General features: G+C 42.8%; 2 protein-coding genes and 2 pseudogenes across 2 annotated transcripts; 1 reads left to right on the plus strand and 3 right to left on the minus strand.

Annotated features, from left to right (window-relative positions):
• Window positions 1-906: 906 nt before the first annotated feature.
• LOC121789458 (mRNA-decapping enzyme-like protein) lies at window positions 907-3,280 on the minus strand. The gene is made up of 7 exons (XM_042187914.1): window positions 3,102-3,280; window positions 2,763-2,803; window positions 2,589-2,638; window positions 2,024-2,168; window positions 1,826-1,882; window positions 1,038-1,113; window positions 907-960 (listed from the first exon to the last, which is right to left on the minus strand). Exons 1-7 carry the CDS (start codon window positions 3,261-3,263, stop codon window positions 907-909), a joined length of 585 nt encoding a protein of 194 aa, XP_042043848.1. The 5' UTR covers window positions 3,264-3,280.
• Window positions 3,281-3,634: 354 nt separating this feature from the next.
• On the minus strand, window positions 3,635-4,659 carry LOC121789457 (casparian strip membrane protein 2-like). The gene is made up of 3 exons (XM_042187913.1): window positions 4,385-4,659; window positions 4,189-4,312; window positions 3,635-3,893 (listed from the first exon to the last, which is right to left on the minus strand). The coding sequence occupies exons 1-3, from the start codon at window positions 4,657-4,659 to the stop codon at window positions 3,678-3,680; spliced, it is 615 nt and encodes a 204-aa protein (XP_042043847.1). The 3' UTR covers window positions 3,635-3,677.
• Window positions 4,660-10,579: 5,920 nt separating this feature from the next.
• On the minus strand, window positions 10,580-13,915 carry LOC121789455 (annotated as a pseudogene).
• Window positions 13,916-14,704: 789 nt separating this feature from the next.
• On the plus strand, window positions 14,705-15,530 carry LOC121789456 (annotated as a pseudogene).
• The last annotated feature ends 5,902 nt before the right edge of the window (window positions 15,531-21,432 follow it).

Below are 21,432 nucleotides of genomic sequence, written 5' to 3' on the forward strand. Positions count from 1 at the left end.
GCATTCATCACTGCTCTGTAAACAATCTCGATGAATTGATTGTCCTATACAGAAATCCACAAAACTGATCTAAATAGCAAGTCTCACAAACATGACAGAGTGATAGGGAGGGACGATTTATTAAAAATGCTTGCGGCAGGACGAAAACATCAAGCTTGAAAATGGTTGTTACTGTTAGTGTTTACCACAATTTTTTTTTTACCAAATGAGAAATGACATAGCAGAAGATGCCATGTAAACAAAATGATAACAAGAGTTGGACATCCAGGAGACTAAAGCAAATCATACCCATTGGAACGAAGTGAGAAGAGAAAAATCGGATGGACCACATACCTGAATAAGCGATTGAAGTGCTTTCCTGACCTTTTCTCTGCTGAATTGCATGTATGTAGTAGCATAAGTTGGGGTGAGTGACTGTGGGGATGTTGGTGGTGGGAACAGTGGAAGTAAAAGTGTTCCATAAGCCGTTTCAGATTTCCCGGAGAAATGAGAGGAGATGTTGGTGGAGGGGGAGCAAATGAAGTTATGGGTGGCATAACATGAGAACAAGAAGGACGTGGGCTTAAAAATGAAGATGGCTTCACCAGATCAGTCCTGCATGCCTTAGAAACCTCAGGTTCAGAGTTTTCAAGAACAGGAAATTTTACGGTAGGAGATGTCACAGGAGCTGGAGCTGGTTAGTGAAGTGGGAGGATCAGAAATAAGAGCTGTTTGAGGACTGGGACAGCTGCACATAAATTCTACATGAGGAAAAGTTCCAAATTCAAGGGCAGAATCTATTCGCTGTTTTCATCATTAATAACATGACTACAATTGTATCCATTGTGCTCAGAAAATGGGAGTAACATAAATATAATTTCTACTACTATACGGATTGGAAAGAACCTAAGAATAGTTCTAACATAGTTAAGAATCTGCCTTCTTACTCGACAGGTTAACTATTACTGATAAATTTTGCACCTGCTATCACACGATAAGTTGCTAAAGTCAAATAATAAGAGTTAACGGTGGAAAATCATACACTGGGGGACTTTTACACAAGATTGATCATCCTTTTTCAACTTTAGCGATAGCCGTAGATGATGCTCTAGGGTGTCATCCTTTTCAACTTTGCTGAAAAATGGTAATAGGAAGGGAGCTACTCAAAACAGTTTCTCACGCAAAAAAGGCAAATCAACACTGAATCAAACATTTCTGTCTTCACAGAAATCTGGAAAGATAGAAAGCAGAGCAAGCAAAGAAGTCTGATGGAGGTCCAGTCCATATGACTAGATCAATATTTCAAGAAGACTCTATCTTTTGCAGTAGCCATACATCAATAACAGAAGTGGGATTGAACATCAATGATTAGGTTGTGGTAGGAATAATGCCAAAGTATCTAACATACTCATCTAGAACCATAAAAATCGGAGACAGGCATGTGGAACTTCTAAGTGTATCCAAAAGAAATATCCTAACATAAAAAGAAACAACCCTTCCGACCAACCTGGGTTTGGGGTGCTAAAGTTTCAGAACCATGACAAACTAAAACAGTCACCTATGCTCTCAACACACACGATTAAAACTCACCCTAGTTTTATATATCAAAATTCAACTACATAATACGTAAAGAACTAAATAGACCAAGCCTGTAACCTGAACCAAAAGATCATTCTACATCAATACATAGTTGTACTGAGAGTTCTAAGCTGAATTAATGATGCATCAGGTCCATTGATATGCACAGTGCTCTTTCATGTACTAGAATTGAGTACAACAAACTAATACTACATCTTAGTTATTTTGGTACTATTTTGATTAAAAATTGAAGGGACTAAACACTTACATTTCTCTTGATGACACTTTCAACTTTGTCGGCTCCTCGTAATATTCATTAAGTATCCTACAGCAAAATGTAACCTCCTTAGTAAAGTAGTAAACACCTGCTCATATAGAGGATCTTAAACTATGACACAGAAGGGAAAGAAACAGGTCAAAATGCAACAAAGAAAGAGTATCACAACATAGATAAAAAAAAACCAACCTGCCAAACAGATTTGAAATCTCCTCACACTCCTTCGTATCATAGAACCATATTCCATTTACCTCTTTACAGTGGTTTCTGTATAACACGTATGGACCATGCACTTCATACTCAAAATTTCCCCAGAGACTCTCCACCAGATTTTCTGCTTTCAGCAACATTCCAGCCATTCAGTATATACTGATAGCCATCAAAGTAGGATGTTTTTACCTTTTTACAGGGCAATTATAATCACATGTATATACATAATCTGCTTATCTGAACTATAACTAATTTGGATAAAAGGTTGATCTCGGTGAGGCCAGGAAATCTCAACACTCAGGAAGATAAACAGACCTAACAACATCAATAGGGGTAGTTTGTGTTCTACGGTGGTCTTACATTGCAAGCAGCTAGCCCAAATTTGACTTGCTTACTAACTACATGTGCAACCAGTCATTTTTAAACTGAAAATATGAAATTGATATACACTCTTTTAATTCCATGTTTTGCTATACTATATTCTCAAAAATCAAAACCCGGAATTATTAATCAACAATGTACTACAAAAAGTTGAGTGCCTAACCTGTGCTTTTACGATTCATTACTAGAAACTGGAAGTGCGGTTCAGTATTCCTGAAAGAGCAAAAATAGACACGATATAAATAAATAGTGATTTGCATTAATTGCATTTGCCCCATCCAATTCCTAGACAAAAATCAAACGGCAGAACTTCCTTGAAGCCGAAGCAACAACTCACCTTTTCACAACGAAAAGTGTGCCTTGAACATTCTTCCGACTCTGTCAACCAAAATTTGTCACAATTGCTATCTCAAACGAAACAAACTAATCGAAACTATGAAAAAGCAAAACACCGAACCAATAAAAAAAGTAGTAACACTTGCATATGCGCTCGTACACACACACATAAACACTCACTCACATAGAATTGAAGATGCACACACACGCACAAAAACTCTCACATAGACGTGAAAAATCACGCGCACCTACGGAGAGCAGACACATAACGCGCACTAGCAGGAAACAAACACGCAGCAGCCACACAGTGGTGGAGAAACATAGACACACACGAGCATACCCACTCCAAAGTGTCGATGTCAAATTCGTAGATGGCGACATGAGTAGCGCCGGCGATGATCTCCTGAACGCAAGGATCGATCCTCTGCAGCACGGTCAGATTCAGATGTTTGGTGATCTTCTCATCCAGGATCGGTTTCAATTTCTCCTTCATCTTCGACATTTCTCACCTCTCCTTAGATATTTTCATAGTCGTCGAAGAAAGAAATGCCGAGTTTTCCCTCTCCGTTTAGTTAAAACAAAAAGTACTCAATTAAGACGCTTCATGTTATATTTAATTTTTTTATACAGTATAATTAAATTATTAATTTTGGAGGGAAATTTCAATTTGACCCAAGTCAACTGACGTCCATTAGTATTTCCAAGCCTATATATGTTTGCATATGTAACTTTTTTAGAAAAGCATATACATTAAAATTAAAATAGAAACACAACATATTTCTTGAAATACTGATATTAAGAAAAACCAAATTACAAGAGTCCTTATCATCACAAATGAAAGCAAACAATATTTAAAAACAGCAGTGATATGAACACAAGGAGTGATTTTGCAAAAGCAAAGAGAAACATGTTGATGTCAGTGCCTGCGAAGAGCGACAGCAGAGAGCACAACCAAGCAGATGAGGATGACAGCAGCTATGAAGGAACCTACGACGGCGCCACTGACGCGCTGGCAGAAGTCGTTGAACTGCTGGCAGATGGCGAACCAGTTGGTGTTGGAGTTCCCGTTGTGGGCCAGGTACACAATGGCCGTGGCCGCTGCTGCTGCAGCCGTTGTGAATGCCATCACCACCTGCATGCATGCACTGTGTTAGTTAACTCATTATCCTTCCGCCCTTTAAAAATAGCAACTTTTGAAATCATACGAGTATTAATGCACATTTGGTAAAGTGAGTGAGAGAGTAGGTAGTGGAAAGTAGTGTTAGTAAATTGTGAGATCCACATTATTAGTAGTGTTTAGTTGTTCAAAAGTTTCCTAAATTAAAAAGTGCATAATTTTAAGAAAAAGACCAAAACGGAAATAGTTGCTATTTTTGAAGGATGGAGGTAGTATAAAAAAACATAATCATCCATCGATTTGATCTTACGGTATCAAGGATGAGGAGGAGAAGCTTGACTCCAGCTGCGTGGGGGCGAACAATGGTGACAATGGAGAAAGGCATGGATAGGAGCAAGTAGCCACTTGCTATAGCATTCGCCACCACGAAGAATCTAGAATGTTCCAATCCAAAAATGCATGATTAATAATTTAACACTTATGAATGAATGTTTAAAGGGGCTTACGTGAAAGTGGGGAGGTCGTCGTAGCTGGCTTGGAATTGGAAGAACTGAGTGAAGAATGGAAGAGTCTGGTCGGTGGTGCCCATGGTGGCAGTGGCAGCTAGGGCTGCCACGAGGGCACACACCCTAAGGATGAAGTCGAAGATGGAAACTCCTCTCTTCCATGCCGGCTGTGGAAGTGGAACCGCCTTAGTGGTGGCACTGGCCAAGGGGACGCTCTTGTGCTTGGCGGAGTTGGATTCCGGGATGTTAATGGCTGTTTCGCCGCTACGTTCCATAATTTAATTTGATTATGAGAGAGGATGTGAGCTTGGAGGTTGGAAATTATGACTGCTTATGGCTCAATATATACATGCTTGCATGAGGAGCAGTTGATGTGTGGAGATTATGGGAGAGCAGGTTTTCTTTGAAACAACTAGGAATGGAGTTGTTGTCAACTTGCTCCACCTTAATTATTTCCTACCTTTTTCATGTCTACAACGAAATATTGTACCTCCTCAATTCAGTTTAGTGTTTGAGCAACAATTTCTTTTGTTGAAGTCTAGTTTTGCATAGTAATTAATTTAGTTTGCATTTATCTTCTAAAATAGGAAAAGTAACTTATTTCTATTGTGCTTTGGTTGTGTTTTGTGAGTGGAATTGGTTTGAGTGAATTAATAAGAAATATCTTAAAACTTGAACCAAAGATTACAAAGGCCTTCACAAAGATAATGTGTACTTGACTCTGTTGAAATTTGGCAAAATTTTGCCATCCCACATCGGTGGGGAGTAGATAGTTTGGGGGTGTGTAGATAGTTTGGGGGTGTGGCTTCCTATAAAAGGAGCTCACCCCCCATTTTGTAATCTATCCCAAATTTGTAATCTCTTCTCCGTCTATATATAAGCGGGCTCTGCAGAGGGTGCTCGGAGACGTAGGCAATTTGGCCGAACTCCGTTATCAAAGTTTCGGGTGTGTTCTTTCTTTATTATTTATTTTGTTCCGCATTTATTTCTGGGTTTATTTTCTGTTGGGATATTGTATTCAATATTATTTGCGGGTTTGGTAGTAGTGTTTTGTACGGTTCTTTTGGGTGTTTTTATATTGTGATAAATACACCGACTGATAAATTCTGTTAGGAATCTGGTATTTAAGAGGGACAGTGTCCTCGCCAGTCTTTCCAAAGAATTTATTTGGAGAAGTAATTTTATCGAGTAGACCCCATTGGGTTAACTCTGAAATTACTGAATCGGTTCATTTCACTATTTGAGAGAAAATTACCCGGTTTTCTCAACAAGTGGTATCAGAGCCAAGGTTCGTCCTTGGTTCTATTTGTTTGTAATATTGAATACTTTATTTTGAGTCTGTAATGGCGGGTAATGATCAAGAAAACAAGGCTAGTTCTTCGTCATCGTGGTCGAGGTTTCCACTGTCAAATATGAAATTGACGGTGGAGATATTTGACGGTACTGGCCATTTTGGTATGTGGCAGGGGGAGGTTCTAGACTCTCTTTTCCAGCAAGGTCTTGACATTGCCATTGAAGAAAAGAAACCAGAAGATATAGATGATAAAGATTGGAGTACCATAAATCGGTTAGCTTGTGGAACAATTCGGTCGTGTCTATCCAGGGAGCAGAAGTATGCTGTCAAGAATGAGACTTCTGCACATAGATTGTGGAAGACACTGGAGGACAAATTTCTGAAGAAGAGTGGTCAGAATAAGCTCCTTATGAAGAAAAGGTTGTTCCGATTTGAATACCGATCAGGTACCACTATGAATGAACACATTACTTTGTTTAACCAATTAGTAGCAGACCTGCTAAATTTAGATGTGAAATTTGAGGATGAGGATCTGGCATTGATGTTGTTGTCGTCTCTACCTGATGAATTTGAACATCTGGAGACCACATTACTCCACGGTAAAGAGAATGTGTCTTTAGATACTGTATGTTCTGCTTTGTATAGTCATGAATTGCGAAAGACAGATAAAATGAAAGGCAAAGCAGTTACAGATGAAGCATTAGTGGCAAGAGGTCGTCAACAAGGCCGATCAAAGGAGAGAAGAGGAAGGTCCAAATCGAAAAGGCGAGTTGCCAAAGATGAGTGTGCTTTCTGTTATGAGAAAGGACATTGGAAGAAAGACTGCCCAAAGTTGAAGAAGAAAGAAAAGGCTTCGCAAGATGCAAATGTTGCTGAATGCAAAAATGATGCGGAGTCAGATTGTTCTTTGACGGTTTCACCTTCAACATCGCATCCAGACGAGTGGATATTGGATTCAGGTTGCACCTATCATATGTGTCCCATCAGGGAGTGGTTCTTTGATTTCGAAGAACTCAATGGCGGACTTGTTTACATGGGGAATGACAGTCCATGTAAGACAGCCGGGATAGGCTCAATCAAGCTACGGAATCAGGATGGATCCACTAGAATTTTGAAGGATGTGCGGTACGTGCCCCAGTTGAAGAAGAATCTCATCTCATTGGGGGCCTTAGAATCTAAAGGCCTAGTTGTGATGATGCGAGATGGAATTCTTAAAGCAACTTCAGGAGCATTGGTGATGCTGAAAGGTGTGAGGAAGAACAATTTGTATTACTATCAAGGTAGTACAGTTGTTGGGACAGTAGCAACTGCAACTTCGAGTAATAAGAAGGATGCAGAGGCGACGAAGCTTTGGCATTTGCGATTGGGACATGCTGGTGAGAGATCATTGCAAATTCTCGCCAAGCAAGGATTATTGAAAGGTACGAAGTCTTGCAAATTAGAGTTTTGCGAGCATTGTGTTCTGGGAAAACAACGAAGAGTGAAATTTGGCACTGCAATCCATAATACGAAGGGAATTCTGGATTACGTGCACTCAGATGTGTGGGGACCTGCCAAGACTCCGTCACTTGGAGGTAGACACTATTTTGTCACTTTTGTTGATGATTTTTCCAGGAGAGTTTGGGTGTACACTATGAAGAGCAAAAATGAAGTCCTTGGGATTTTTCTGAAATGGAAAGCTCAAGTTGAAAATCAGATGGGGAGGAAGATCAAGGTTCTCCGATCTGACAACGGTGGAGAATACAAGAGTGATCCTTTCCAAGATGTATGCCAGGAGTGTGGCATAGTTCGGCACTTCACAGTGAGAAATACACCACAGCAGAATGGAGTGTCAGAGCGTATGAATCGAACACTAGTGGAGAAAGTTCGTTGTATGCTGTCTAATGCTGGGCTAGACAGAAAATTTTGGGCTGAGGCCATCACATACGCTCAACACATTGTCAATCGTTTGCCATGTTCTGCCATTGATGGCAAGACTCCTTTAGAGGTATGGTCCGGTAAACCTGCAACTGATTATGATTCTTTGCGTATTTTTGGTTCTATTGCATATTATCATGTGACTGAATCAAAGTTGGATCCACGTGCAAAGAAGGCTTTGTTTATGGGTTTCAGTGCTGGTGTTAAAGGATATCGGTTATGGTGTTTGGAGTCTAAGAAGACGATTGTAAGTAGGGATGTTACCTTTGATGAATCTTCCATGTTGAATAAGGTAAATCCAAATAGTAGTGATACTTCGCAGCAGGTGGAGTATACACCGAAGCAGGTGGAGTTCGAAGAAGCAGTTGTGATCCCAACTACGAACACCACAAATGACTCTCCTACGGAAGAAGAAGAGTCAGATGATGAAGAGGTTCCACCCCAAGAACCTTCGCAGCAATCAGAGCCAATTGCAGTTAGGCGAACGAGGCGGGAAAATAAGAAACCTGCTCGATTTGCGGATATGGTAGCATATGCGCTTCCAGTTGTTGATGATGTTCCATGTATCTTTTCGAAAGCTATTGAAAGTTCAGAAAGCGATGGTTGGAAAGGTGCTTTGGAAGAAGAGATGCAATCTCTTCAGAAGAACAAGACGTGGAAGCTGATGCCATTGCCGAAAGGCAGGAAGGCAATTGGATGTAAATGGGTTTTTGCAAAGAAAGATGGATTTCCTGACAGAGATGATGTTCGCTACAAAGCAAGATTGGTAGCTAAAGGCTACGCCCAGAAGGAGGGAATTGATTACAATGAGGTATTTTCTCCTGTTGTTAAACATTCCTCCATTAGAATTTTGTTGGCTTTGGTAGCGCAGTTGAATTTGGAGCTAGCTCAACTTGATGTGAAGACCGCGTTTTTACACGGTGATCTGAAGGAGGAAATCTATATGACCCAACCGGAGGGATTCAAGGTTGCTGGTAAAGAAAATTGGGTTTGCAAGTTGAACAAATCGTTGTACGGATTGAAGCAGTCTTCAAGACAGTGGTACAAACGGTTTGACAAGTTTATGAAGGATCAGATGTACACAAGAAGCAAATACGACCACTGTGTGTATTTGCGCAGACTTCAAGATGGTTCCTACATCTACCTACTCTTATACGTTGATGATATGCTGATAGCATCAAAGAGCCAAGTTGAAATTGACAGATTGAAGGCTCAGTTGAGTAAAGAGTTCGAGATGAAGGATTTGGGGGAAGCCAAGAAGATTCTCGGCATGGAGATAACAAGAGATAGAGAAGGAGGCAAGCTTTGGCTGACACAGAAGCAGTATTTGACCAAAGTACTACAGCGTTTTGGTATAAATGATGATTCAAACCTGTAAGTACCCCACTTGCTCCTCATTTGAAACTTAGTTCTCAGTTATCTCCAAATACGGAAGATGAGCGAGAATATATGGCGAAGGTTCCCTATGCTAACGCAGTTGGAAGCTTGATGTATGCAATGGTGTGTACAAGACCAGACATTTCACAGGCCGTTGGTACTGTGAGCAGATACATGCATGATCCAGGAAAGGGTCATTGGCAAGCTGTGAAATGGATTCTGCGGTATATCAAAGGTACTGTAGATATTGGTTTGTTGTTTGAGCAGGATAAATCACTTGGTCATTTTGCAGTTGGATATTGTGATTCCGACTATGCTGGTGATTTGGATAAGCGAAGATCTACTACGGGCTATTTGTTCACTTTAGCGAGTGCGCCAATTAGTTGGAAGTCTACCTTGCAGTCAACGGTAGCTTTGTCTACGACAGAGGCAGAGTACATGGCCATTACTGAAGCTGTGAAGGAGGCAATTTGGCTTCATGGGTTGCTGAAAGAATTAGGTGTTGGTCAGAAACAACTTGAAGTATATTCTGACAGCCAGAGTGCTATTCATTTAGCAAAGAATCAGGTCTTTCATGCAAGGACGAAGCACATTGATGTTCGCTATCATTTTGTGCGGGAAATTCTCGAAGAAGAGGAAATTGTCATCAGAAAGGTTCCAACTTTGGAGAATCCTGCAGATATGTTGACCAAGGTGGTGACAAGAGCCAAGTTTGAACATTGTTTAGACTTGGTTAATATTCTGCGATTTGGAGCTGGCGCTTGAATGCGCCAATATAGAGGCACCGTGAGTCGTTTGTTTAGATGGAGAAGATTCGTGTTCGGTGGAACTTGAAATTTTGCCAAGGTGGAGATTTGTTGAAATTTGGCAAAATTTTGCCATCCCACATCGGTGGGGAGTAGATAGTTTGGGGGTGTGGCTTCCTATAAAAGGAGCCCACCCCCCATTTTGTAATCTATCCCAAATTTGTAATCTCTTCTCCGTCTATATATAAGCGGGCTCTGCAGAGGGTGCTCGGAGACGTAGGCAATTTGGTCGAACTCCGTTATCAAAGTTTCGGGTGTGTTCTTTCTTTATTATTTATTTTGTTCGCATTTATTTCTGGGTTTATTTTCTGTTGGGATATTGTATTCAATATTATTTGCGGGTTTGGTAGTAGTGTTTTGTACGGTTCTTTTGGGTGTTTTTATATTGTGATAAATACACCGACTGATAAATTCTGTTAGGAATCTGGTATTTAAGAGGGACAGTGTCCTCGCCAGTCTTTCCAAAGAATTTATTTGGAGAAGTAATTTTATCGAGTAGACCCCATTGGGTTAACTCTGAAATTACTGAATCGATTCATTTCACTATTTGAGAGAAAATTACCAGGTTTTCTCAACAGACTCTTCAATTTGTTCATTTTTACAGCCTACTCAAGGCATCAAAATTTACCGGCCGCATGAATAAAGGTAATGATTATTTTACATGTATAAGACCCAATAGATGGTAAAATTATTGTAGCTGCTTCTGTGGCCCTTTCTGTATGGGAAAGGCATGCTACTGGAAAAAAAAAATTGAGGAGACGATTTATGTTGCAACAACAGTATATATATATATAAGTGGTTTTATGGTCGTATTCTCCATCCCCGCTCAGCAAGTGCTTTATGCACCCGGCTTGCTGCCTCAGCAGTATCGTTCAGAGAGGGTAACCCCAGGTTTCTGACATCTGAATAATGAAAAACCCAAGAAATAAGATATTTGAAATATTCACCAATATCTACATTGACAAAATGCTTTCTGCACATGCTAACAAGAAAGCCAAAACTAAATATCTTCCACACTTCGCCAGTAGACAAACAAAAGTTGCAAGTAAAAACAAGACTGACAGATTGTAAGGAAATACAATTATAATTGTTAAAGTTGCTAAACAATCTGAGCAGCAGATAGATATCCTCTTCTTTTTTCCATCCACTTAGGTGGCGTTCGGTTGCCATGACTAATATCGTTAGACTATCCATTTAGGATTAAGTTGTGTGATTATTTTAGTTGGAGGGGGAGGCTATGACTAATTATCATGAGACTATCCATCTAGGATTAAGTTGAAACCCAATAACTAAAAAGTGTAGCATGCCTGAATCTAACTGGGGTTCGCGGTGGTGGAGGAACTGGATCGGAAAAAAGAGGGATTCTAGTTGTAAGATATCTAATGAAACCGTCGCTGGAATTGAGATCTTATTCAAAGAGAAAGATATCAAATATTTGTTTCCCGGGCCTCTAGTGAGTTACAGACAGAGTTCGAAAATGTCAAATCTTTGATGATTCCATCATCTATGATTGAGTTACGAAAACTTCTGGATAGGTATCCTACATCTGTACCGAATTCTTTCTGGTTAAAGAATCTCTTTCTAGTTGCTCTGGAACAATTAGGAGATTCTCTAGAAGAAATATGGGCTTCTGGCGGCAACATGCTTGGTCCCGCTTATGGGGTCAATCTTATGAACCAAACATGATACATATTTAATCATGAGATTTAATCTTGTCAACCGAACACAAAACTATTGGTTACTCTATTGACCAACTATTGCCATATTTAATTCAGGTTTCTGAAACATAAAACTGTTTCTTCCTTTTCTGTAAATATTTTGCTTTCTTTGTTCTTTGATGGGAGAAAGGTATTGGTTACTTACATCCTCAAGACCTGTAAATGGTCTGACCATGCCTCTTTCCCTTAGCTTCTTATGGAATTCCACAAGTTTCCAAGTGCAGCGTTCAGCTCCAACAACATAAACAGGCTTACTGCAATCACCGATATAACAAGTCAAATAATTTGTCATTGGTGTTTCCGACATCATCAACAACTGCTATAAAGCATTTTACCCGGTGCTGCAAGCCTCACTCAACATGCTGACTGAATCACCGTGATAATAAAAGAATCAGCCCAAGCAAGATGTCCCAAATGTGGATTAGGTCCTGTTAATGACAATTTATGCATTAGTTAGTAAGTCTAGAATTATAAACGACCCATAATATTCAGAGAATGAGAAGTAACTTCACCATCCCATATGTAGATTTTGGGATGAGTTCCAAGTTCTTTTGTTACTAACTTAGAAACCTGTTAACGGAAATCCCATCTCATAATAAGCTGAGTATCAGGGGAAAGAAGGGTTGAGGATGGACCACAATCCCTTGAACCACAAGCCCTTGAACAGAGGTGAAAACTTGACACTGGAGTTTATCTTACCTTTTCAGGTGTCCGCCTTGAGAAAGATATCCTGACACTTCCACAGCTAGTGAGAACATTGTGAAGAGACGATATCAGCTGTTTTGCAAGGTCTGTGCTATATCTGCAGTACCCTATCAAAAGATAGAGCCCCAAATATATGAAGAATCATTCAAAATAATATCACTTGCTAAATGAAAAATTACAAAGAAACAAATTCAGTTAAACAGCCACAAAAAGAAGGAACCGAGTCTTCGAAAAGTTAAAATTTCAAATGTGCTATTATTAAAGCTTGTCAAAGTATGTTAGTTTAATCCTCCCCCCTAACAAACTAGTAATAAATAATTAAAAAATAATTGAAAGTAGATCTTTCCAACAAGTGAAGAGATGGACTGCATGTCTCCCCAAGAGTTGTGCCAAAAGGAAACAGGAGAAGATGGGAGATTGATATTGTTCTAGCTTCAAACTTCCAAGGAGTGAGTACAAAAGATGTAGGATTTCCATTTTCAAAATCTCAAGAAATATGCAAAATGAAATTATAGCAACACCTTATACTTACTGGCAAAACCTTTTCACTCTTGGCCAAGAAATTACACCATCCACTAATATTTTTCACTAACTGCTCATACTCTTGGCAAAAAAAAACCTCATCACTAGAAAATTAAAATCGAATTATCACCCAAAATCCAAATACAATCTTGTTGATTTAGAATATATCTAACCAATCTTGTTGCAACTTATTGTTAATATGACGGCCACAGTATCAGGATGGAGTAATTACTTGTGGGCCCTCCGAAGTTGACTACAAGCAATGGCTTAGGCAGAGGTGCAAACTCATGGTGCCAGGCATTAGCTTCACTACGAAGTACTGCAGAATCTATTTGATGAAGTGCTCCTACTGTGAGGACCTGAGAAATTAGAATATGCCTGCAAGGTTAGCTCCAACTATAATAATTGAACTAGAAACTGGAGTTATACATATATAGTGAGGATACTTACGACATGATCAGCAGGAGGGTCATGCGGTGTTATCCATTTCCGAAGAAAGCGAGGAACCAGCTCCTAAGCCTGTGGGGTCAATGAGTAATAATCATGTTTTGGGTTATCACCATATCAAATCTGTCCAAATGGGACCGTGGATGCTGAACCTGAAGACGTAAGTCATGACAGAGTCAGATCCTAAAACCATAAGCCAAAGGATAATAAAAGACATAACAATACTATTTGACACTACCGTCTACATATAGATGCAAACAATTCTTCCCAAAAAAAACAGCATGCAGCACAGTGTGCATTAAAATGTGTTCTAATGGCTCGCTATCTCTCTCTCTCTCTCCCCTAATTGACATGACATGTCACATGTCAAGTGTAATATAGTACATATATCGAGTGTATGTGTACTTATTGATACTTCAAAAGGAACAGAAATTTCACACATATAGCTGTCCGGGTCAAGGCATATGCACTTAAAGGTTAATGCAAATTTTACAGTGTCCTGATAATAAATTTGGCTATGGCATATAAGATCAACTAAAAGTTACTACAGTATAGACGAACCAGTCGAAAAATCAAAACTGGGGCGATAGACGTCCCCGGCGTCCCCTGTGTCGCCGGGGATCCCCCCGTCGTCCACTGCATCGCTGGTACCCCCCGGCGTCCCCTGTGTCGCCTGGGATCCCCCGTCGTCCACTGCGTCGCTGGTACCCCGGGCATCATCTGCATCCCGGTGCCCACCCGGCATCGCCGGAAACCCCCTCGGCGGACTCCCCCCGGCTGGCATCCCGGGCATCATCTGCTGTCACGGGTACATGTTGTAGTATGGTGGCATCTGACTCCATCCACTTCCCACGGGGACCGGGGGAGTTTGGGCTTGAGACCCGCTACTCCCTGAAGTAGGCTCGTTGTTGAGATCCATTTACCGTTGTTGATCTTGTACAGAAATTTAGATAAAGAGACTACTCGTTAAAACAAGTGGTCCGAATGAAAATGACGTGCAAGGCGCGTATATATAGTGTTTCGGAAAAAAAAAATTCGCGCTAGGCGATCCGGACGCTGCAATAGCGCCGAGCGGATCGCCCAGCGCACCGCCTAGCGCCACGGAACCGCCGAGCGCTAGGCGGTTTTTAATTCCGGAAATGGCTGGGCGGTTGCAATAGATCGCCTAGCGCACCGCCTAGCGCCGACGCTCGGTTAAGCGGTGCGCTAGGCGCTATTGTGGATGACCTTATAGACTAGTAACTTATTTTTGTAATTTACTATTTATTTATCACTTATTTTCATAATTTACCATTTATTATTTATTTATATCTGAAAATTTATTATTTATTTCTATTTTCATTCATTTCTACAAATTTATCACTTTTTATTTTTACCAATGGACCTCGCATTTCCTTTAAACCGTTAAAGTGACATACAATATAAAATTATACTATTATATTATACGAGTAATATTTATGTATAAGAAATAATTTCGAATAAATGCAACTTGATTAATAAAGTGTGGTCAATCATATGCCTAATTTGTGTATGAATGGAAATAGTGGTAGTTTGCATTGGCGCAATTAAATTTAGTTACTTAACCCACGTTTGTATTGATGCACGTTCAATATTCCGACCATTTTCACGCGAAATGAAATTCCACTAATAATACTGTAGTACGACTACACATTTAAAACGCATAATAAAGAGCACCAACCATCAAAACTCAACTCACAACTCCATGGCCAAAGCCAAGAAGTTCAGCTGGGGAAGCCCTGGTCGGCGCGGCGGCCGCCTACGCCGCAGCCCTGGTCATGTCCTCGAAGCCGCGGGACCCGACGTTCCACCTCATCTCCATCGACGTCACCTCCTTCAAGCTCAACTTCCCGGTCCTCGACGCCGAGGCCATACTGACCGTCCACGTCACCAACCCAACGTGGCCCCCATCCGCTACTCCGACACCGTGATGTCCATCCCGCTACGCCGGCGCGCTCCTCGGCTCGGCTCCCGTGGAGGCCGGCTCGCAGCCGCCGCGCTCGTGCCAGCTGCTGCGGCTTCCGGCGCGGCTCAGCGGCCTCCAGCTCGCCCAACGTGCCAAGAGCTTCGCGGCCGACGTGGGGCGCCGGGAGATGCTGCTGGACTCCACGTCGACATCGCCGGCACCGCCAAGGTGCTGTGGTGGAACCACGGATTCAGGGTCCACGTCGACAGCCACGTCATCGTCGATCCGGTTTACCTCGATGTAATTGGTCAGGAAAATAAATCCAAGCTGGAATTGTTTGTCAATTCATGAATTTTGGTATTGGAATTTTAAAATTCATCTTTAACAGTTGTTTTTACTTATAAAGGATATTTGGTGCTAGTATTATATTTTTGAATCTCCCCACGTTTCAATTTCTTTAGCTATTAAAGTCAAGATCTAAGTAGTTTGCTTATTCGAGTTTTCATTGTCTTTTTGGTTTATTATTTGCATAAGCTTCGTCAAATTTGCAATTTGTTCATTAAAACTTTGCAGGCACCTTTCTATATGTGATTAATTTAGTGAAGAGAAAGATGGGAAACATAATCACAAAATTAATTATATACACAAGTTCTATGTATTTCATTGATTAAATTGTTTATGCTGGAGTACAAATCTACTATTGGTGTTTTTATTGGTTGTAACATGATTTTTCAATTTTGATCTTTGCACGAAGCTTTTTCACTTTCTTTTAAAATCAAGCACTAAATTTAAAGAATTATGATGCTATTTCCAACAATTTGAGATCTGATAACTTATACTTATATGATTAATCCAAAATGATACAATAGCTTTAATGTACATTTTTGGTGAATAACACACTCTACTTCATGATAGAGGACTTTGAATATTATTGACTGATGGGGTACGGACTAAACAAGCCCAACAGCAGTGACGGCCCATCAGCCCAAAGCCCAAGGAAGAGTATGAGTTCGGCATTACCAAAGAGTTCGGCCCCAGCCTACAGCTCGGTAAAAGCCAACCAATCAAGCTCTACTCTCAGGTCGGCAACCAAAGCAGTTCGGTCTCAGTAAGAGTTCGGCCTCAGCCTACAGCTCGGTAAAAGCCAACCAATCAAGCTCTGCTCTCAGGTCGGCATCAAGCTCTACTCTCAGATCGGCAACCAAAGCAGTTCGGTCTCAGTATTCGACCGAACAAGGAGTTAGTGGACCCATACAGGATTTCCACAACTTCCAACACACCCACTACCACGTGGTGTCAGCTCAGGCCACGATCGTAGGCCATGACCTACGCTACATGCAGGACCTCCATGACCTCCACGACATCCACAACCATCATGAGTGGTGATGCAAGCCACGATCTTAGTTCAATGTATAAATAGAACTTAGATCAGATAGAAAAAGGTTAAGCTCTCTAGAGATAAAACACCATATAGCAAGTCTGTGTTGTAAGCTGTAATCCCAGATCAAGCAATACAATCTTGCCCTCCCTTCTTCCCGTGGACGTAGATTTACTTCAGTAAATCGAACCACGTAAAATCTCTGTGTCGTGATCTGCATTTTCATTCTCTACCAGCATTTACAAACATCAGAAATTCGCGGATCCATCACTGGCGCCGTCTGTGGGAAGCAGAGAACCAAATTTGTGATAAAGCGAATTTTTGACCCTTTTTCCACCCCAAAAAAAATGCATACCAGATCACACACTACCCGTAATACCGTTCGTGAAAACCATGAGGAAGCTAGTCCAGCCCGCAGGTCCGGAAAACAGCCTCGGGAGACATCTACTTCCAGTTTTCACGATGAAGGAACAAGCCGCTCAAAAGGTCCACACACCGAGTCTTCCCAGCAGCCTGATTTGAATGAGGCTGTCAAGCTGTTCTTGGCTGAGAAGCAGGATGAGTTCTTAGCCTTCCTGCAAAAGAGCCAAGAGCCGAAGACGAAAACGGTGGATTCTCCTTCCTCATCCGGACATGAAAGTCGCTACCGCAGTAGTGCCGTGTCTTCCAGGAAGAAGAATCCTCAACCCCGACATGTTCCTGTTCCTCCTCGGTACCGGAATCACAGGAGAACTCCATCTCCTCCATACCGAAGAGGTGTCGGGTTCGCCATGTACGGAGCATTGAAGACTCCGTTCTCGGACGATATCACCCGAACTTCCTTGCCACAGAACTACCGAACTCCGTCAATGACTTATGACGGGTTGGTGGATCCTCATGACTTCCTGGGACGCTATCAGTATAATATGGCGAACCAGGGTCTCAATGAGGTCCATATGTGCAAGCTGTTCCCCGAGCTGCTCATCGGGAACGCCAGAAGGTGGTTCGACAGCCTTCCTCAAGGCAGCATTAGATCCTACCGAGATCTAATGGATGCTTTCCACAGGAGGTTCTTTCAGAAAGCGGAAGCCCGGATTACTTCGGCTCAGCTGCTTTCTATACGTCAAGGTCGCGACGAAAAGATCAGCGACTTCCTGACGAGATTCCATAAGGAATGCCTACAAGTAGATAATCTCAATGATCTACTTGTCATTTCGGCATTCCAAATGGAATCCTGCCGGAGCTCTCTACAGAAAGCTCGTGGAATGCAGTCCGCAAACAGCTCAAGAGATGTGGGACATTGCGGACAAGTTTTCTCGTGCCGATGAGGCAGACCGTCGAAAACGGTCTTTAGACAGCTCATCTAGAGAAGACAAAAAGAAGCCCGATCATAGCGATCAGAGGCTTCCTCGCCGAACACCTTCCCCACCAAGGAGGGATAGCGGTCATCCGAGGTGATCAAAAAAGAGCAAGAGTTTGCAGATTGCGCTTAAAAGTGCCGAGCAATCAGCTCGGCACCATCAAGCATAGCAATCACAGCAGCCGGAGTCAGAGGCAGGCGAAATGACCGAAGTCACACCGGAGCCGAACTCAATGGTGTACGGCACTGAAGCCGTGATTCCGGTTTAGATCGGCATACCCAGTCCCCGAACTCAATTTCTCCTCAGAAATGAATGGTGACGGACTGAGAGCCGAACTAGATCTTGCCGAAGAAAGAAGAGAATTGGCCTGCATAAAAGCAGCCAAGTACAAGGAGCAAGTAGCCCGGTATTATAACCAAAGGGTGAAAAAGCTGCAATTTCAAGTGGGAGATCTCGTCTTGAGAAACAACGAAGTAAGCCGAGCAGAAAAGCTGGGCGAACTCGAACCCACATGGGAAGGTCCATATCGGGTGTCAGAAGTCCTCGGCAAAGGGTCTTACAAATTGACTCACGTGTCAGGAGCACAAGTACCCCGAACATGGTACGTTTCCAACCTCAAAAAGTTCCATTTGTAAGAGACAGTCCGGTCAGTCAGTCTTGAGTCCTGTTCGGTCAATGTGCTTTCTTTGGTTTGCTTGGTCTTTGTTTGTCTCTGTGCGTTTTGTCTGTCTATGTGCGTGTCGTCTCTTACAAATGTTACTGAGGTATCTTGTTCTTCGAAGGCTGATCCCCTTCTTAGAACATATACAAGCCAACGATTGTGAGTCAAAGCTTCTAAAGAGGATACAAGACCACAATTCAGCTTAAACAAGCAGTTCGTCTGAAACGAACTGCAATAAGCCAACGATTGTGAGTCCAAGCTTCTAAGGAGGATACAAGACCACAATTCAGCTTAACAAGCAGTCCGTCTGAAACGAACTGCAACAAGCCAACGACTGTGAGTCCAAGCTTCCAAGGAGGATACAAGACCACAATTCAGCTTAACAAGCACTTCGTCTGAAACGAACTGCAATAAGCCAACGATTGTGAGTCCAAGCTTCTCAGGAGGATACAAGACCACAATTCGGTTAAGAAATAAGCACTTCGTCTGAAACGAACTGCAATAAGGGAAAGTCCGATCCACGCGATAAAACCTCGCCGAATTAGGACGACCAAGTTCGGTCAAAGAAGTTTACCTCATAAGACCGAGGACGACCATGTCTAGTCAAAGAGGTTTACTGCATAAGACCACTTCGGTTTACTGGGAAAAGTCCGATCCACGCGATAAAACTCGCCGAATTAGGACAAGGGAAAGTTCGATCCCGGCGACGAAAAATCGCCAAATTAAGAACACAAAGACGAGTCCGGTCAAAGATGTTTATTTCATCAGACCAAAGACGAGTCCGGTCAAAGATGTTTATTTCATCAAGACCAAGGACCAAGTCCGGTCAAAGAAGTTTACTTCATAAGACCGAGGACAAGTACGATGAAATTTTTTCGCTAAGCTGTAAATACAGTATTAGAAGCGAAAACAAAATTTCATTTTTCAAATCTTGTTCGGCACACAACTCCGCTACCCTACGAGATGGCGTTACGCTATTACAAAGGACTATTCTACTGTCCAGGGTTGCTAAAGTTGAGCCATCTATTCACAAAATCCTCGTGAAGCTGAGTTCGGGCGTTCCAGGCAGCCGCAGAATAAGCAGGTCGACGAGATGCTCTAATCGACCTGCCACCTCTTCTCTGAGCCGGGAAGCCCTAGCACCTCGGCGGCGAAGAGTCTCTTCACGAAGCATTTGCCGATCTTGCTCACTCATAACCACAGCTCCTCTGCGAACTTCAGTCCGTCCTCGACTTGACGTCTCCGGTTGTCCCTGAGTTCGTTGCTGACTTGGAGTAGGGTTTTGAGCAAGTGAATCAGAGGTTTGAGCTGGAGTACTAGCATCTGTTGGCGGGAAATGCCTGAAGGAATCTCTCAATTGAGGGACGCCGGGAAAGAACTATGTCGTACCGAGAAGCCCAGCGCCGCAATGATTTCACGACTTGTTGGCAAGCCGAGCTCTCCAGCGCATTGTTCCTCCGGAGTACATGATATTCCTCCCACAGTTCGTCAACTCGACTCTGAACATCTGATATGGTCATTCCCCCGCGCACACGGATGTAATCCTCGTACGCAGTCCTCTCAGCAATGGTCGTATTCAGCTCGGCTCCAGATCATTCTTATCGGACTCTAAGTCCTTATTATCGGCCTCCAGCTTCACTAAACGAGCCAGAAGCTCGTCATTCTTCGTCTGATCGGCTATAGCTCTTTTCTCAGCTTCGTCTAAAGCCGAAGAGTACAGCCGTTTCCAGTGAAGTATCTCCATCTCCTTGAGTACAAAGCAGCTATGTTAGTTCGGCAGCTGTACCGAGCAGATAGTAAAATACAACAGGAATAAAGGCGAGTACGAAAAGCTATACGAAGACAAGTGTAGAGAATTTTTCATCCACAAGGAAAATTTTTTACACTAGGAGGGCTTCAAGGCCATTTTACAAGGAAGAAAACTAGACTAAGAGAAGGGAGACGAAATCATACTCCGCCAGCTTCGTCTCCGGCTCTCCTCGGTCTGGTTCAGCTCCTTTTTCCTGAGCTACCTCAGCCTCGGCCTCGCATCCTGCCGGCCTCGCCTCCGCCTCCTGATCGGCTTCCTTCTCCGGATGCCCGGCCCGCTCGACTTCGGCCTCCCGCTCCAGCGGCTCGGCCTCACCCTCTCCGTTGTAAGTCGAAGCGGGTGAAACGGGTCCCACGGAGGCAAAGATAGCCTCCAGGTTCTCGTCCCGATCAGCTCGACAACTCCGGACTCGGTCTGCAGAAAGCAGGACCGAGGATGAAGCGAGCTCCTCAAGGAGCGGCAGATTCTGAAGCCGAGCTGCTATCTCTCGGCTGTACAGAGGCAGCACGACGTCGGCCCCCTGCTCGCCCTTATCGGTAATTAGCCTTACCAGACTACCGACAAAGCCGAGAACTGGCTGCTCAAAAAGAGTTTCTCCGTGTAAACACGGAGAGCCTCCCCTCCTACCACAGCCACGGCGGCAGCATCCCTCCGTTTCGTCTGCTCTCGCTGGATGACGAGCTGGTTTTTGGCAAACTGAGCTTCATCCTGGGCCGAAATCCTAGCAGCTCTGGCCTTCTCAAAGTTAGCCTCAGCCTGTTCGGCCGATGACAAGCAGCCGCCAACTTCCTCTGCATCTCAGCATAGTCATTGGACGCTTTGGAGAGTTCGACGGCGACGAGCTTGGAGAGCATATCGTTCCTCTGAAAATGGATAAAGAAAAAAGTCAACAAAGGGGCCACAAAAAATACAGGAAAAAAGCAAGGCCAGAAAATCAAGAAGAGAATTCACCTCGGCGAAGTCCGTGGGCCATAAAAACGGCTCACAGATATGTTCCGAAGGAGGCGCCAAGACCACGTCTTTCTCTGGCGCTCTCGGGGGCTTCTGGGCTTCCCCTTCCCCTTTGCCGAAGTCGACTCCGGCTTCTTCGGATCCGAAGAGGTTTTTTGCCTTTTCGGAGTCCTCTCGGCATCAGACGCCGAGCTGGTG

Source organism: Salvia splendens, unplaced genomic scaffold (genome assembly GCF_004379255.2).
Source record: "Salvia splendens isolate huo1 unplaced genomic scaffold, SspV2 ctg244, whole genome shotgun sequence".
NCBI classification, from domain to species: domain Eukaryota; kingdom Viridiplantae; phylum Streptophyta; class Magnoliopsida; order Lamiales; family Lamiaceae; genus Salvia; species Salvia splendens.

Excerpts from the sequence above, each read along its gene's own strand:
- LOC121789457 (XM_042187913.1), bottom strand. The coding sequence starts at position 4,659 with ATGGAACGTAGCGGCGAAACAGCCATTAACATCCCGGAATCCAACTCC. Across the intron at positions 4,313-4,384 it reads GACGACCTCCCCACTTTCAC|ATTCTTCGTGGTGGCGAATG; the intron begins GTAAGCCCCTTT and ends GGAACATTCTAG. Across the intron at positions 3,894-4,188 it reads TCCTCCTCATCCTTGATACC|GTGGTGATGGCATTCACAAC; the intron begins GTAAGATCAAAT and ends GCATGCATGCAG.
- LOC121789458 (XM_042187914.1), bottom strand. The coding sequence starts at position 3,263 with ATGTCGAAGATGAAGGAGAAATTGAAACCGATCCTGGATGAGAAGATC. Across the intron at positions 2,169-2,588 it reads AATGAATCGTAAAAGCACAG|AAAATCTGGTGGAGAGTCTC; the intron begins GTTAGGCACTCA and ends TGCTGAAAGCAG. Across the intron at positions 961-1,037 it reads AAAAGGATGATCAATCTTGT|GTGCAAAATTTATCAGTAAT; the intron begins GTAAAAGTCCCC and ends GTGTGATAGCAG.